The sequence below is a fragment of the Antechinus flavipes genome, chromosome 3, assembly GCF_016432865.1.
Source record: "Antechinus flavipes isolate AdamAnt ecotype Samford, QLD, Australia chromosome 3, AdamAnt_v2, whole genome shotgun sequence".
Lineage (NCBI taxonomy): Eukaryota > Metazoa > Chordata > Mammalia > Dasyuromorphia > Dasyuridae > Antechinus > Antechinus flavipes.
In genome coordinates, this window is record NC_067400.1 from 51541803 (window position 1) to 51559179 (window position 17377).

At 43.6% G+C, this 17377-nt stretch overlaps 1 protein-coding gene across 1 annotated transcript in view; it reads right to left on the bottom strand.

Annotated features, from left to right (window-relative positions):
* Nucleotides 1-918: 918 nt before the first annotated feature.
* Nucleotides 919-17377, bottom strand: part of GRK7 (G protein-coupled receptor kinase 7) — a 37837-nt gene continuing 21378 nt past the window's right edge. Inside the window, exons 3-4 of the mRNA XM_051983354.1 lie at nt 10064-10338; nt 919-3724 (exon numbers count right to left, since the gene is read on the bottom strand). Of these exons, the coding sequence (XP_051839314.1) occupies nt 3391-3724; nt 10064-10338 (609 nt within the window). The 3' untranslated portion in view covers nt 919-3390. The remainder of the gene's footprint in view (nt 3725-10063; nt 10339-17377) is intronic.

Here is a 17377-nt window from a genome sequence, read left to right on the forward strand (position 1 = left end):
CTCTCCTGTGATCATCGGAGGCCAGGACCACGGGTGATGGCCACAGATGCAGCGGAAAAGGCCTTGACCTTTTTAATGGCTAGTATCTTTCCTGAACCAGATTGTAAAGACCTCAGCAAGAAATAAAGTAACGACAAACGGCCGGGTCAATAAAAATAAAGGGCAGGGCTGGATTGTTTCTCCAGGTACAATGTGTCATCTGTGTCATCTGCCAAGCTCCTGCGGATACTTTAGACCTGGAGTTTTCTGAGGTTATGGCACTGAAGGGCAAGCTCTGACAGAGCCCTCCTCAGTTGGCAAAACTAAGATCATGGGGCTGGTGATGAAATGATAATGGTTATTCAAGAAGTAGCCAAGCCCTAAGAGGCTCGTTCCCACAGAGATGGCTCGCTGTCACCTCCAGGATCGAGAATGCTCCTTCTTTTGGGCATTCAAAGCCCTTCCCGCTTTTCCAGCTCCTGACCCCATTTCTCTCACTCCACCCTCAAGTGCTCTGCGATCTGGGGCCGGCCTCCCTCCCGAACCTCAATCCGAGGCTCCGTCTCAGCTCCGGGCCTTTGCACTGGATGTCCCTCCGCATCTCTACTTCCAAGCTTCTCTGCCTTCCTACCAGTCCTACCTCCTACAAGAAGCCTTTCTCAGGCCCTCCATGACCTCAGTGCCTTTCCTCTGAGTCTGTTCCCAATCTATCCTGTATAATTTTCTTGCTGGTACGTATTTATGTGATGATGTTTCTCATTAAGACTATGAGAATCCTGAGAGCAGTCTGTGTTTGGAATTTCTTTATATTCCCAATACTTAGATGCTTAATGAATGGTCACTGATATGATGGGGGCTCTCTGAATGGACTGGACAGGTTTTTCTGTAGTATTTGAGCCCAGAGAGCATCTAAGTATAACTCAGAATACAAAATGGGTTTAATAAAATCAGTTTTTAATGGGTTCATAGTGTTTATTTAATTCCACTGCTCATGAAATAGAAATTCTAGAATGTTATACAGATTTACACATGAAATTTACAAAGCCAATAAAAGAATACATAAAGGATCTAATTGATATACATAGATATAAACACACATTTATATATGTATATATATGATTTTTTTTACATTTGTAATAAAGTGAAACCTGGAGACCTCTATTAATAGGACATTCTACTTAAATTTAATCAAGTTCTAACCGGAAAACACCCCCCTCCCAATTCTTTGGGTGGAAATCTTCCTAAAAATGTACAAATCCACTTACCTAATAATAATCACTTACACTTTATGATTTGCTCTTTGTATCTTGATCCTCATAACAATCCTATGAGATAGGTGTTATGATAATCTCTATTTAAAAAAGGAAACTTGAGGCTGACAGAGATTACATGACTTTTCCAGGATGACACAGATAGTAAATACAGATTGAGTTAAAATTCGAGTCTTCTTGAGTCCAGGTCCTTTGGTGATCTATCCAAGTTGTCATTCTGTACATCAATTCTCATTCCACAGGTCTGCTAACTTAGATAATGGAAAAGATTGGGATGAATGTGTATTGAGCCCCAGGGTATGCCCTGGAACCTATTTTGACTGTTTTTTTTTAATACTTTAATGTATAAGGATACATATACACACACACATATGTATACATGTGTTTGCCATTTGCCTCTTTTCCCTAATGACTGAATGTGGAAAATGTACATTATTAGGGTTCTGGTTAGTTGAATCTAAGATATTCAAGATTCTAAGGCTGTATTTTTTGAAAGTTTTAATCAGCTTATAAGGTCAACCTTTTAAAAAAATAAGTATATTCTCATAATTCTGGGATTTCTAAAAAAAATTGTATGGCTATGTCTGTGTATATAGACACATTTTCTCTATCTCTACAGATTTTGATTTGAGTCCAAAGATAATTAATTTAAAGCATGGAATTTGGAGACCTTCACACAATGCCATGAGTGTATGTATATAATATATACTGAAATATCATTTACCATTTGAAATTCAAGATCCTTTTTGGTCAGTTTCTGAGTTCCTCCATTTCTCTTTTACTGCTTGAAATTAGAATTCACTATACTGGGAAAATGTTCAAGGGAAAGAAACTCTACTGGATACATATCAATTATGTTCATTTTCACTTAGCCCATAATTATTTAAAACAAAACTCTTTTAGAGATTGAGAATTCATTATCTAAATTCCAGACAGAAGTTTTCATTAAGTAACCAAAACAATGAATTACGTGCACCTCCCAAAGCTGTTGTGAGGACCAAATGAGATATTTGTTACATTCCCAGGAAGTGCTGGGCACACAGTAGGTGCTTTGTACATGTTAGCTGTTATTTTTATTATTATTACATGATATTAAGATCTGAATTTGCTTCCCTCCCTACCCTCCCCCCCAGGCAATTAGGGTTAAGTAACTTGTCCAAGGTCACATAGCTAGGAGGTGTTAAGCATCTGAGACCAGATTTGAACTCAGGTCCTCCTGATTTCAGGGCTGGAGCTCTACCCAATGTGTCACCTAGCTGCCCCCTGAATTTGCTTTTGTTGGAAAAGACTGAATCTATCTCAGTACTTGATCAATCTATATATCTATTAGATGAAAACATTTTTGCCATCAAGGGAATTTTAAGTTAAAATTGTGAATTATTTAAAGGATTATTATAGAGATCTACCAAAGCAACTTAACACTATTCTTTAATCTGTAATATTATGAAAAAGTTGCCATTTCTTTTTTTAAAAGACAAAGCCAGGAATTTTTCCTCCTGTAAAGTCTTTCATTTAAACTTCACAGTATAAGAAAAAAATGAAAGATGAAGAGGGAAAACAAACAAAAAAAAAGATTGTTTACCAAGAATTGCAAATGATCATTTTTAGAACACACCACAGAGTCCCATTCTCTGTCTCAGAGACTCTGCGTAATTCATAGGGACATGATGGTGAAATGCTCATACTTATCAAAATAATCCCAAGCATCCCTTTTATAGTCCTCTCTAAAAATTGACACATCATCTGCTTTTGTAAACCCCCAACCAAAAGGAGGTGATCCATTCAGTGGGGGAAGGGAAGAAGTGTTTCTCCAGGGCCTGACATGTGCCAGGAACCGGGTTAAGCCTCTGCAGCCCCGGCCGTGACGCGGGCAGTCCCAGGTTGTCAGGAGGGCCGGACCTGGAAGAGCTAGGTTTGAATTCTGCCTCAGACACTATGGGCTGTACCATTATGGACAATTATGGACAAATCGTGGAAACTCTCCAACGAGAGAGATGTGGCTACTGTGGCTACTCTACGCACTCACGGGGCTGCAGACCTCAAAGTGACTTACAAACTGAAACGTGTCAGCTGCGCGGTTGGTGAAAAGCTTCTGGTGGACCAGGCCCTGCCCAAGCATTCTCCAGAATCCGGTCCCGGGTCAGAGCACCACACACACCCCGGACTTGGACGTGCTGTCATTCACACAGCACAGTCTATTGGGGTCGTTGAGTTCTTCGAACAGTCCCGTTTCTATAATTTCTTCTTGCCAGGCTATTGGAATGGCGCCTGTTGCAAATTTTTTAAAGAACTTTCTATCTTTTTCATCAAATTCAATCCCCCTGACCTCAGAGAAGTCTTCAATGTCGCCGACGTCTTTGGCGTAGACCACATTGGGGTCTGGCACAAAGGGAGGCTCCACCAGGCCGGCCTCCAGGCGGGGGAAGTTGATGGTTTTGAAGAAAGCGTGTTTCCTGGGATCGTCCCCTACTCCTCTGTAAAGACAGAAGAAGGCAGCTGAAATTTAACAAACCAACCAAAAGGAGCCCTTGTGAGAATTAAGTGTATTCAGGGAGTTGTCTGCTCTTCTCCACATAGAGGGTGAGTTCCCCGTACCCCAGGGGGTGCATAGAGACCTTCCATCTTCCCCTTAAGATAAGGGAGATTAGCTGGGAGTGGGAGCCTGGGAGGCTGCACAATCTGCTAAGAGTTAAAGATGAATGGAGAAAACAAAGAATGCTGCCCGGTGTGCTTTGTTTTTTCTGAGCAGCAATTCTAGGATCTGTTTGTGTCTACATGCATTGCCACAGAAGCAGTGAGTCAGGGACAGGCAATTATCCTCCCCGAGGCTCCAAGCAGGACTATAGTCTTCCTTGTTCTTGATTGTTCCCCTCCTATTCCCAGACCCCATTAGTTTAAGACGCTGGAGACTTGAGTAAACAACCAGATTATTTTCTGCTTTCTCATCTGTTCGGATGGCACCAGACCATGGAACCAATTACATCCTTTAGAAGATGTGAGCTATTTAATAACAGAATGGAAACTTGTGTAAAATCTTTTAGGTGCCATTCTCCCTGGAAATTGGGGGAACAAAGAAAATGGTCCTGAAAAGTCACTTTCATTGTGGCCACTCAATTTTGAGTCATTTTGTCAACAACATTAATGAATGTGACGAGTCAAAGTTATCATCATTCTCAACATTTTGGTCTGGGCCTGTAATTTCATCTGTACAAAGAATTCCTGCTTTGGAAACGCCCCTGGGCAAAGGAAGCATTTAATAAATACTGACTGATAGACTGATCAGTTAGGGTACAGAAAAATTGACTGACAAAATTGATGTTTCAGAAGTAGGATGTGACTCTAGGTCTTGATTGCATGACTGACCCTTTATTTAATATACCCACTCTTATTCTACTAAAAAAAATTGCTGATCTCTATGTCTGTGTCTATCTAACTGTCCCTCTGTATCTGTCTAGGAGTGTGTCTCTGTATCTGACTCTATCTATTTATCCTTAGGATGATGTTGATGATAAAGCTGATTATGGGTCTGCTTCTCCCAGACTTACAGCAGGCTCTTCAGAGCTTGTTCAGCTCCCTCTCTAACCCTGACGTGTGATGGTTACTCACACACTTGCATCCCTACACAGCCTGCTCTAAAACACCCAAGTGCCCCAGTCTGCTTCCCTGCCACTGTCATGACTGTCCTACAGAAGCACAGACCACAATCCTCCCTCTCCTCATGTCCCATGCTTCACATCATCTATGGATTGAAGGGGCAAAGCTTTTGAACTATTTCCCTTTGCATGGCTTGGAGACACTCACAAATCTGGTAGTTCCCTGCTGGAAATCTTTTTGACCTATAAAGTCCTGTGATTTCCAGGAATAACAATAACTAACATATCTCTTTCCACCCATTATTTCATTTAAAATGAAATGAAAACTCTCTAAGGTAGGTGCAAAATATATAATATAAATTAATCCCATTTTATAGATGAGAAAATGAAAGCCCGGATTCAATGATCTGCCCAGAAACACAATGCAAGAAGCAGGATGATGCACAGAAAACTTGAATTTAAAGATGGAATCTGTCCATTGTGTTCTACCTGTGGGACCTTCGGCAAGTGTTTTCTCTTGTCCTCACTTCCCTATCTGAACAAGGAGGGGTTTGTATGAGAAGGTCTAAATAACAGTTATTAACACTATTCTTCATAAAAAAAAGCAGGAGAAGGAACTGACCTTATGTGTTGCTCAGTTATTTTTCAACTGTTTACTATAATTGTCTATTTAAAAATACATTCTAAAATTCATAGGAATCAGGTCAACCTTATTGGTCTACCATTACTGCCTCTGTTTTTCCCCATGTTTTTATGTTTGTTGTTTGCCTTAAAAGCTGGGATATTTACTCTTCTCCTGTTCTGTGATGGGTCTTTTGTTCTACATGACTTCAAAGAATAGTAGTGGTTCAGAAATCTCACTCATGAGCTTTATCAATTTGTAGTTAAAATAACTGAGTTGTGGAAATATGCTTAATATGATCACACATGTATAACCTAAGATCAGATTGTTTGCTATCTTGGGGAGGGAGAAAAATTTGGAACTCAAAAATTTTATTTAAAAAAATGAATGTTGTTACAACCCCCACCCCACAACAACTGAGTTCTCACCTTATACCCAGCAAACAAGCAAAGATGACAAAATATTAAGTGGATACTGAAGGGGCTGTGGCCAGGCAGCTATGCTAACATCCTGTTGGTGGGCTTGTGACTGGATCCAATTGTTTTGGAAAATTGGAACTACAGGAGTAAAGCAATTGAAGAGAGTAAGCAAGGGCTAACCTTAAAGTCAGGCAGGATTCAAATGCTGCCTGAGACATGTGCTGGTCAATCAAGTACCCGGAGCTAGGTTTGGCAGCTAAATGAACCCATGGAGAAGCCAGGAAGACCCGAGTTCAAATTCAACCTTAGACACTTAGTTGTGTGACCCTGGGCAAGTCAGCCCCTGTCTGCTAAGAAGAGGAGGCAAGAACAGCACCTACTTCCCAGGGCTGTTTTGGGTGAAAACACAGTGTCTAGCGCGCAGCAAATGCTTAACAAATGCTTATTTCCCGCTCCCTTCCTTTCTTGCCACCTCTCTCAGTGCAACACTCTATGCCATACACTGCAGATGAGATACTAATCTACCGCAGTGGAGGGATTTCTGCTTTGAGTTCCCTAATGAAATCTCAGGTCCCAGCTAATCCCCCCAAACCACACCCACCCTTCCTCCCTCCACTCCTCTCTTTCTGTCTCTGTGTCTGTCTGTCTCTTGATACATTGAGAGAATGTCTATCTAGTGAACCTCAACCTGTTTCCATTCAGATTCTTTCCTTAGGGCTCCCAGAGGGCTCTTTCAGCATCTATTCAAACATTTCCACTGTGGGATGAACCCAACCCAGGAGCTCCAGAAGGCAATGCTCTAATATTTTGCCTATTTCCTTCTAAAAACCATTCAGGTCAGGATCGACTGATCCAAGAGAGCAATAGGGTTGCCATCTACTGGAACCGAATGATATGAAGCTCCTTTAGTTCCCTTCCAGAAGTTGGGGTCCTCTGCGGAGATCTTCCTGCTGTGGCTCAGGGGGAGCCTCTCAGACGTCTTACTTTGCTGCCATTAAAGCGGAGGGTCTTGGGTCCCATAAAAACCAAACTCAGATCATGGACGGCAAGAGAGCAATCACTCCTGTGGGGGGCCGGTGGATCCTCTGGACCGGGGCCAGCAAGGCCTTCTGGAGAGCCCCACGGCCTCCTGACTGCAGGAGGGAGCACATTTTTCCAGAGGTCAAAAGTACACATAAAAACCGAGCTCTGAGGAGCTTTAACTGATGCAGCTAGAGAAAGCTGAGAGGCTTAGTGTCCTCAGGGAGCATTACAAGACTAATCTTTACATCAGGAACAGCGGCTCTTTAATAGCACACTCTGGCAAAACAAGGCACAGATGGGCCGGCCTCAGCCTCCTGACTCGACATTCCCACCCAGAGAGAGCAATCACAAGCTCTTTAAGGTTCCGACAGCTCCTGAGGGCAGGGCCCGGGTTCCCTCCCTCTCCCTGGGTCCAGCGGCCCTGCACGCGGTAGCTCCGGGACAGACGCTTGCAGAGAAGGCCCCCTCCCACGGCCCCGGCGGAGCTCGGGGACGCTCCCCCCACTTCTGTGGCCGAGCAGTACTCAGGGCTGTTACTTTTGGCCCGGGCCCGGCGGCTTTGGGGCGTCTGCTCTGCGCGTCACCCCAGTGTGGCTTGGCACGGCCCGCAGAAGCTTTCAGCATCGTCGCCCAGGGGCCAGGAGCTTCTCCCACCTCTCAGTCTGGCGGGACGGGGATCAGGGAGGCGATGAGCGCTCTGTCCCCGTTCCGGAGAGTCGGGCAGGGGGGAAAAAGCGGAGCTTTCTCCTTCTATGATCGAGGCAGGAGGCACCTGCTGATGGCCGGCCCCAGAGGATGGGTGGCCGGCCCAGATGTCGGGGTCATCTCTCGTGTGTCTCTTGGAAGCACTTCTGTCGGGAGCCTCGGAGCTCGCTGGGGCCCTTGTCCTGCTGCACTCAGGGCCACGTGATAAAGAGACAGCCGGACCTTGGGGAAGCCTGCAGGCCGCCATCTTCCTGGGGCCAGGGCCACCTCATTTAGTCCCATGAGGGAGCTGGGCAAGGGGTGAGGGAACATTCCCGGCAGAGGGACGGACTGCGGGTTACGGAGAGCCTCTCCCAGGCCTGGAGCTCTGTCTTCACTGCAAATGTCCAAAAGCGGCCCCAAGGATGCTTGGACCCAGGGCCGAGCCATCTGCCGTCTTGGAACATGTTCAGACTTTAGGAAAACACTCACGTTTTGTTATTTGAATGAAAGTTTTTTTTTTTTTTTTTAAAGAATCATTGAGGAGTCGGAATGAAAACGTTGGAGGATGTTATTGAGCAGCTGTTATTTATATGCTGTGCTCCTTAACTTCACAAACAGTTATTCAAGAGAGCCACGACAACAGATGCTTTGTAGTAGGAAGCCTGCGGCAAAACCCATGCTCTGGGATAGCATCTTCCTTGAGCATTTTGTCCATTTCCTATTTTTAAAAAGCACAACCCATGACTTTAAACTAAGGAGAATCACAGAATTTACACATCTTGTTGGGATTATGAGATTTTACAGTCAGAAGGGCTTTGGTGATCACTTAATTCAGCTCCCTCATTAGGCAGGTTCTAAGAAAAGCAAGGTTCAGAGAGGATAGTCGAGCATTATCTTCCTCACTTAGGTAAACTCTAGCTTTGGAACTGCCTTCAGAACCAACATAGGCAATTATTAACACTTGCAATGGGGAACCTTGTCTAATTATACCTCCCCCTTTTTTGGACTCAAACCAGTAATAACCCAGATTGATCACCTGCTCTTTTCATTAGACTTGCCTCCAGGTAACTTTTCTGTTTCACAAGTCCATTCTCAAAAGGCAAAGATCTGCCACTAAGGATAGCTAGAAGAACATACTGAAACCTACAGAGGCAATTCCAAATGAGGTACACCAAACATATTTTGAGCAACAGCAACATGAGTGGAATAACAATACTGACTTGGGGTGTAAAAGCATTGCTACGTTTGTTTTATAAAAAAAAAGTCACATGACTTCAATGAAATAAATACATAAAAGTGGTAAAAGAACCCCAAAAGATGAATATAGACCTTGAAAGCTTATAAATTCTAGAGGAACATTTTAATTAAGCAATGGGTTGAGGAATATGGACTGGTTTATATGGGGCACAAAAATGCAGTTTGCAGAAAAAACAACAACTCAAAAGAACTTTAAGGAAGTGGTATGTAGTGCATTGGATTTGGAAACAAAGGACTTGGGTTTTAATCCTGGCTCAGGCTCCACATACATCCTTATGACACCGGCATAGTCACTGTTCTAAATCTATTAGATCACACATCAAATAGGTTTTTTTCAGAGTTTCAGAAGCATCCTCACAGTAAAAGAAAATAGAGTTAATCAAACCATGCTTTTGTAGTAGGTAACCTGAAACACACCACCGATTTTGTGTATTATGACTCTCACTGGTTTGGCAAGATAACCTGGGTTTATTTTCATTTTCACAAGCGATAAAACTGAACCATTGTCTACACCGTGCTGTCCCCACACCCAGCACTGTCCCATGCTCAGTAGCACACCTGTTACCTGACAGAACAGTGCAGTATCTCTATGGCAGACAGATGGTGGAACGACAAGCTCCAATCAATAAATCAGCAGGCGGTTATTCCTGAGGGTCAGGCTCTGGGCTAAGTGCAGGAGCTCCCATTCTCGTGAGGGAGACAACATGCAGCATCATGGGGCCCTGCCGGGGTCCATCCTGAGCCCCAAAGCCCCGGGTGTCGTCAACGCTTCTGCGAGGTCCACGGCCACCGTGGGGGGAACAGCCCCATAAAGGGGATGGCCAAGGAACACACAAATGAAGGTTCTCGCCAGCCAATTCCTTGTAAAATGGCACACTATCAGGCCCTGTGTGAGGGAATCACAAGGAGCCAGCAGCACGGCCATCTGCTTTGTTGCTGTCCCTAAGGACCGGGAGACCTTTCCATCTGACCGCGGCCTCCCTCACTGGGAGATGAGCCCCCCGAGCCCAACAGCGCCTGGCCCGTGTAAGTGCTTAATATCTAAGAGGGGCCCAGAGTAGATGCAGGAGGGGACCAGGCCTGTATTAAGTCCATTTGTGGTTTCATCAGGCAGGAGCAGACAGCCACCCTTGGGAGACTAGCTAAATGGCTTCTGCTCCTTGACCCTGAGGGCGTCTCGGGGATCCCTGCCCTCCCCTCCTCTGCCTTTACCTGCTTCCTAGGCGCTGCTCTGCGCGTTTCGCCAGGAAGAGCCGGCAGACATCTTTGGCTTCTTCCGTGAAGCCGGCGTGCTGGAAGATGACCTCCTCGTTCAAGGTTCTCTGCTTTAGATCTTCCTTGCTGACTTTTTCCTTGTAATCTTTGAACGGCGTTCGCCCTGCTACCATTTCGTAAATAGTACAGCCCATAGCGAACCAGTCCACAGGATAGGAATAACTTTCTTCTTCCTTCAAGATTTCTGGAGCCATGTAACCATTGGTTCCAGCCTGTAATGAAAGGGAGGAAAGAGTTTTACAGTTTGGTTGATTTTCAAAAATTATGATCATAATCAAGTCCTGATAATTCAAGGACTAATCATCTCATTGGTGGATTCTCCTGGTTCTTGCCACCTTTCCCCTTTTGTTGCTCAAATCTGAGGCAGTTCTTGTTTCATTATACTACAATTTTACTATACTATACAATCATTATACTATATAATTATATGGTACATTTTACTGTACTATATACTATACATTGTACTATACAATTTTACCACCTCTAGTGGTTTTCCTCCAGGAGAATCCTTGTCTGCTATCTCATAGTGGTTTGAGAAGGATCCTAGTTTCTTGAATGCTATGTCCCAAGAATAACTCAGCTGACTCCTGCCAAGTTTAAGACTTCCAATATGGATTTGGTGATGAACTGCACGGCTGCTGTCCAAAAACCAAACCTAGCTAAAGTCAAAGGAGCTTAAAACTTTTCACGTAGCTAGAGTATAAAATGGGGACCACAGAATAGCTCCTACCTCTTAGAGTTGTTGTAATTAATGAGATAATATTTCTTAAGTAGCAAAGTGCCTGGCACATAGTAGGAGCTTAATAAAGTCTTGTTCCCTTTCTAAAAATCAAAGGATTATAGGTTCAGAGGTTCTGGATTGGCCATCTAGTTCACTTTTCTCTTTTCCATGAACCAGGATGCCTCTCCAGAGAAGATTTAGGCAGCGTCCCTTAAAGCATCTTAGGGGTATTTTTGCATGTGGTGGAGAAGTATAAACAGCTGCCCACCTATTATTCCTTGATCTTTTTTTTTTTAAATTAAAGCTTTTTAACTTTCAAAAGATATGCATGGATAATTTTTCAACATTAACCTTGCAAAACCTTGTGTTCCAACTTTCTTCCCTTTCTCTCCCCTTAGATGACAAGTAGTCCAATGTTTTAAACATGGTAAAAAAAATGTTGAATTCAATATATGCATTCATATTTCTACAATTATCTTGCTGCACAAGAAAAATCAAATCAAAAAGGTTATTCCTTGATCTTATTATATGTGATCATAGCTAGGAGGCTATCTAATTTAATCCCCTCATGGACTATATACTAGAGTTTTCTGGAGCAGACTTGAGAGATGATTGTTATATTTTCAGTGTAGGTAAATGTTAGAAATCAGGGTTTGATTCATTGTTTTGTGATTTTTAAACAAGAAACACAAGGGAGAAATTGTTAATAATGCAGATAAGCTTTAAAAGTGTGCCAAGTTTATTATTATTATTTTTGAGAGTCACTTGTTAAAATCTGCCATCATCACTCTAGCTAATTGGGATAACTTCTTTAGGCAAAACAAGTCAGTGCAGCCAATGATGGCAGACAGTGTTGTAGAGCCTCAAATAACAGATCTATGGTTTGTTTCTGACCTTCTCATTAAAGCCCTTACAGTTTGGAAGATTTCTTGAAAACTCAAATCACTTCCATGTCAAAGGATCAAAATGTAACTTTTGAGTCTGAAATACATCAGTTGTTTTTGTTTTCACTAGAAATCCTAGCGTCTTCTCCTCCCAGACTGATTTTTTTTTTAAAGATGGACTAGGTCAGTGGTTCTCAAAGTGTGTTGCAGTGAATCCTGGAGGGTCTCTGAAATCCTTTCAGAGGGTCTACAAATTCAAAATTAGTTTTTTTTCTATTTATGATAAATATTATGTAACCCATACAAACAAAAACCCTTTGGACATATTCTCAATAGCTGTTAATACCATAAAGATACTGAGAAAAAGAGTTTGAGAACCACTGGACTAGGTAAAAGAGATCATTCCCCTGGGGGGGAAAAAACCCCACCAGGAAGAGAATATCCCTTCATTATTTTGCAAGTGCTGCATTTCATTGCTATTTTGCAGCCATTCTTATTAGGGGAGGATTTGGAGAAAGGGGTAAATACAGAACATGGGCAATATGGGAGTAAATATTGTAGTTGTTTTTCCTTGGTTCTCAATGAGAACCATGAAGTGATGCTGTGACATTCAAGTGAATTAGACAGAAGTGAGGGGCTGCACAAGGTCACCTGCCTCACTTTCCCTTCCAGAGCCATCTGGGTCCAGTGGCCAGATCCAGATCAGGATGACTGGGGATAGCCCTGGATGCAGTGGGAGACCTTGACCTTTATAAGCTAAAATCTTTAGTAGATTTAACTGAAGTAACACCCAATCAGTGAATAAAGTGAGGTAGGAAATAAGGCAGAGAATGATCTCTTTTACCTAGTCCAGTGGTTCTCAAACTCTTTTTCTCAGTATCTTTATGGTATTAAGAACTATTGAGAATATGTCCAAAGGGTTTTTGTTTGTATGGGTTACATAATATTTATCATAAATAGAAAAAAAACTAATTTTGAATTTGTAGACCCTCTGAAAGGATTTCAGAGACCCTCCAGGATTCACTGCAACACACTTTGAGAACCACTGACCTAGTCCATCTTAAAAAAAAAAAATCAGTCTGGGAGGAGAAGACGCTAGGATTTCTAGTGAAAACAAAAACAACTGCTATTGGCATTTACTCTGAGCCAATAAGGGCCCAAACTATGACCAAGTGGGTCTGGTCTGGGACCTTATTTGCATATGGACACTTCCAGGGAAACCATGAGACAGAAAGTAATACTTTGCAAAGAATTTGGGATTTAGCTCCTGAGTTGCCTCATGCTTAACTGGAAAAGAAGATAAAATATAAAAATAATAAATGATAAAATATAATAAAAAATAGTGTTAGAAAGGCTTTGAAGAACAGTTGCCCTAATGTATTATTTGCGCAAGTCTGAACTTGTCCCACCAATCTGGAAAGCAGTTAAATGGTGATGCTTAGGAAGCGACTAAATGCCCGTGCCTTTTGGCGCAGAAATTCTGCATCTATCCCCAAAGGCCTCCCATGACTATGGCTTTGTACTCTGTACTTTAGCAAAGTAGATGGCCACTGATGAGGGAATTGGTAAATAAACCATGAAGCTTAAATATTAGCAATATTACTGCGTGTAAGAAATGACAAATATGAAGATCAGGGAAGCACAAGAAGACCTTGATGAACTAACTTGTGTAAACAGAAGCAAGTAGAACCAGGAAAACTACCTGTCCTGACTGGAATAACGTGACTGAGAAGAGCCCCTGAAGAAAGGATTGGGATAGAATGGCCACGCTTGGCCCAAGAGAAGGGCTCCGGGTAGGGAATATTTCAGATACCAGCAAACATGGCTGACGTGGGAGCTGCTGTCTGAGCTGTCTGATTTTCCTTTTAGAAACTTTTTTTTTTTTTTTTTTTTTTTTAAAGGCGGTTGCTGGACAGAGGAGTGGGGAAGATATATTTGGAAATGGAAATGTAAAAACAAAAGACATCAAATAAGATAAGTTTAAAACGATAAGCACAATCCCTAGTTAAGTCTGCAGCTGGTTATTAAAGAGGGCTAACAGTGGACAGCACAAACAGAAACCAGGGGGTTGTTGCTAAGATGTTTTTCAGTCACGTCCGACTCTTCATGACCCTATTTGAGGTTTTCTTGGCAAAGATACTGGAGTGGTTTGCCATTTCTCCAGCTTCATCCTAGCTTCTCCAACTCATTTGACAGATGAGGAAACTGAGGCAAACAGGACTTGCCCAGGGTCATACAACTAGTAAGTATCAACTCAGGAAGATGAATTGGGATTAATTAGAAAATATAGGAAATATCTAGGGGTAAGTACTATGCCACTGACAATGAAGAAAAATCGCACCAAGGAATATGAAATGTCTTGCCCAAAGTCACACGGGTAAGTCCTCTGATTATAATACCAATGAAGTTACAGAACAGCTACTGATCTGCACTGGGAGACAGAGTTTTCTCCCTGGAAGTTTCCTACAGTAATGAAATCACAGAAACAGACCACAACAGTAACAAAATTTCTTTTATCCTTTTGACCAGCAGTTCTCAAAGTTTTTGGAGTTAGGATCCCTTGACACTCTTAAAAGAGGACTCCCATATACTCTGGAAAATTACTGATGGCCCCAAGAGCTTTTGTTTTTGTGGGTTACATCCATCAATATTTATCATATTAGAAATTAAAACTGAAAAAACCAGAAATATTTATCAATTCATTTAAAATACGATTATATGGTAACATAAATAACATGGGATACAATTAATTTCCCAAAACCAAAAAACTTAGTGAGATGAGTGGATATCTATCATTTGACATATTTTTGCAAATCTCTTTAATATCTGGCTTACTAGAAGACAGGGCTGAATTCTACTTCTGTATTTCCCTATGTTGCTTTGGTTGAAGTACATCAAGAAAATGCAATCTCACAAAGAGAGGGAAGGGAGGATGATTTTAGAAGGCAAATAATATCTTAGTGTTATTGTAAAAATGGTTCTGACCTTACAGACCCCATGAAAGGGCCTCAGGGACCCCACGGGGTCCTGGATCAAACTTTTGAGAATTACATGAAACACTTTTCTAAATAATGTTTCATGCAGAAATCTCTTGACAGCTATGAAGGGAAGGAGGAAATAGTTAAAAATTTGGGTGCAAGAGATCTGAATGGATACCCCTAGGCTTGGTACCAGCTCCAACGGGGGTACAGTTTAGTAGCAATTGGCAACCAGTTGGCTTGGCTTGGTTAATACCCAGGGCACCCCCTGGCGTTGGATGGCATCCAGCACACACACAAGACACAGAATGTATTTCATGACTAAGCAGAATAAAATTAAAGGTTCATTTAAAACTCAAGAGCCTGATTTTAACTCCAGTTTCTGTTGGAAATTTAAAAAAAAATCTCCCTGGTCATGAATTCTTTATTGCCTTCACACTAATTACCGCCCTGTGATAAAATGACGGGGACGGAGAGCAGGAATCATGATTCGTCCTAGGTCACACAGTGATCCAGGCTGTGCAAAATGAATGCTGGGTTGGGGAGTGGGAGCCCCTGGGGTCCAGTCCACCATAGTCAGCCCCTGGTTATCTCTGACAGGGAACAAACCACGTCTCCAGCTTTCTCATCTACAGAACGAAGGCAGAGAGGGGGAGGGCGGCCGAGATGAGCTCAGGGGCCCTTCCAGCACTCAATTTATGACCTGTTGGAAGCCACAGGGTCACATCTCTGACCCGGAGCCTGGTTTTTCTGACTCTCCCTTGCCTGCCCCAAGGACCTGAGTCCCTGTCAGCCCCGTGGGGCCAGGAAGACAGTCACGTGCGGGGCAGTGAATGGACCAGCCCCCAGCCACGGGTGCTTCAGACAAGCCCAGGTCAGATGAATGAGTCCCGTTACTTGTGGCTGGTTTTTGCCCGCTCCCCCATCCCTCTCTCTCTGTCCGGCTGGCTCTGCTCTGCAGGTGCAAGCACTCTCAGAAAACAGGGAGTACTCCCTGCATGAGCACATTCTGGCATCCCCAGCGGGCCATGGGTCGTTCCCAGGCAGGGATCCTTGAGCCCATGGCACTCCGCAGGCTCCCAAACTTCCTCCAGCCCCACCACCCTGCTCACATCTCTCCTGGCTTTAAGATGTACGAAGCCTTGGACTGGGGGGTCGAGGGTGAGCCATTTAAACGCACAGGCTTCAGTTTCTTCATGTGTAAAATGGGGGTACCAGAGGAGATGGTCTCTGAGGCCTCTTTCCATTCTGAATCTGATGCCGAGATGCCTTGGAACTATTATTCCCACCTTACAGATGAGGAAACTGAGGCTCAAATACACTAAGACTTGGACCTGCCCACCAAAGGCAATAAATTCCTGGGCCCCTGCTCCACGCCCACCACTCACTAGCCCTGCTCCCCACTGGCCCTCGAACTCAAACCACCTTCTCTTTCTAAAGTGAATATTAATTTTCAAAACACAGACACATTATCTCATTTGATGCTCTTGATAAACCTGTGGGTATAGGCTGAGCCCATATTACTGTGATTGCTTTACAAAGGATAAATAATAAATAATAAAGCCCCTTTGTAAAGCAATAAACAAAAAATAAACAAAAAAGTCCCCAGACTTTCTCCTCCTGTCAGAGTCAGAAGGAACCTCGGGCACCAGCCCCAGCCCCAGACTCCCCTCCAACAGCCGCCCAGCCTTCACTAAGGGCTCGCAGTCCGTGGCCAGGTAGCCGGGCCCCCATTAGCTGCCCGTTCGCTGACTGATGGGACTGGGAGACTGATGGGAGAGAGCCTTGTTGCCAGAAACTCGAGCAAAGCATAATGTTCCACCCATTCTCACGACACACAGGACGGGCACATGCATGACTGGCTGGTGAACACGAGTTTGGGGGATGCTCCAAAGCGCACTGAGAACAGCAGGAGGGGCTAACGACCCAGCAGGTCCAGGTTCTGAAGCAGTTCAGTCCCATCAGTCATTTCCAGGGCTTTCTGGAGGGGCCGGGGGAGGTGAGAGTGAGTAGAGTGCCAGGGTAGAGCCAGGAAAAGCCTGCGTTCACGAGCCACAGATGCTTGTAGTGGTGTGGTCTGGGGCACGTTTCCTCCTTTGTAAAAGGGAGACAGTAACTCCCGGCTCATTGTGAGGATCAGCGCACCTGCTAGCCTAAGTGCCTGGCACAAAGCAGAAGCTGTGTAACGTAGGTGTCATTATTACAGGCTGGATCTTAACTTATTCTTTCAGAAAGTCTAATTCCTGAAGTTCACCACCTGTTCTAAACTACTGAGTCTCCTTTCTGATCCTTCCTCCCGAGCTCGTGCTGCACTTCCCAGTGCATTCTGCATCTCAAGGCTGGTTCCCCCCAGCTTCTCTTGCAGATCTTGCAGCCGAGTCCTCCTCTTCTCCGACTATCCACTAGGACTTGCAGAATTCTGCTCTCTTCCAGTGGGTTTTCCCTCGGGCTTCTCTCAGTCCACAGTATTAACTTATCACCCTGACATTTTCTTCTGTTTACTCATATCTCCGGCCTCGGTTTCTGATCAGAGATGTGTGCTTGCATTACTCTATTCCTTTTCAGATTCTTGGATAAAAGTCCAGCTTGGTCCTGGATTTATGGCCAAAACTACCCCCGACACTTGCCAAGAATTCCTAGGGTTTGGCTCTGTCCCTTGGCAAGCTGA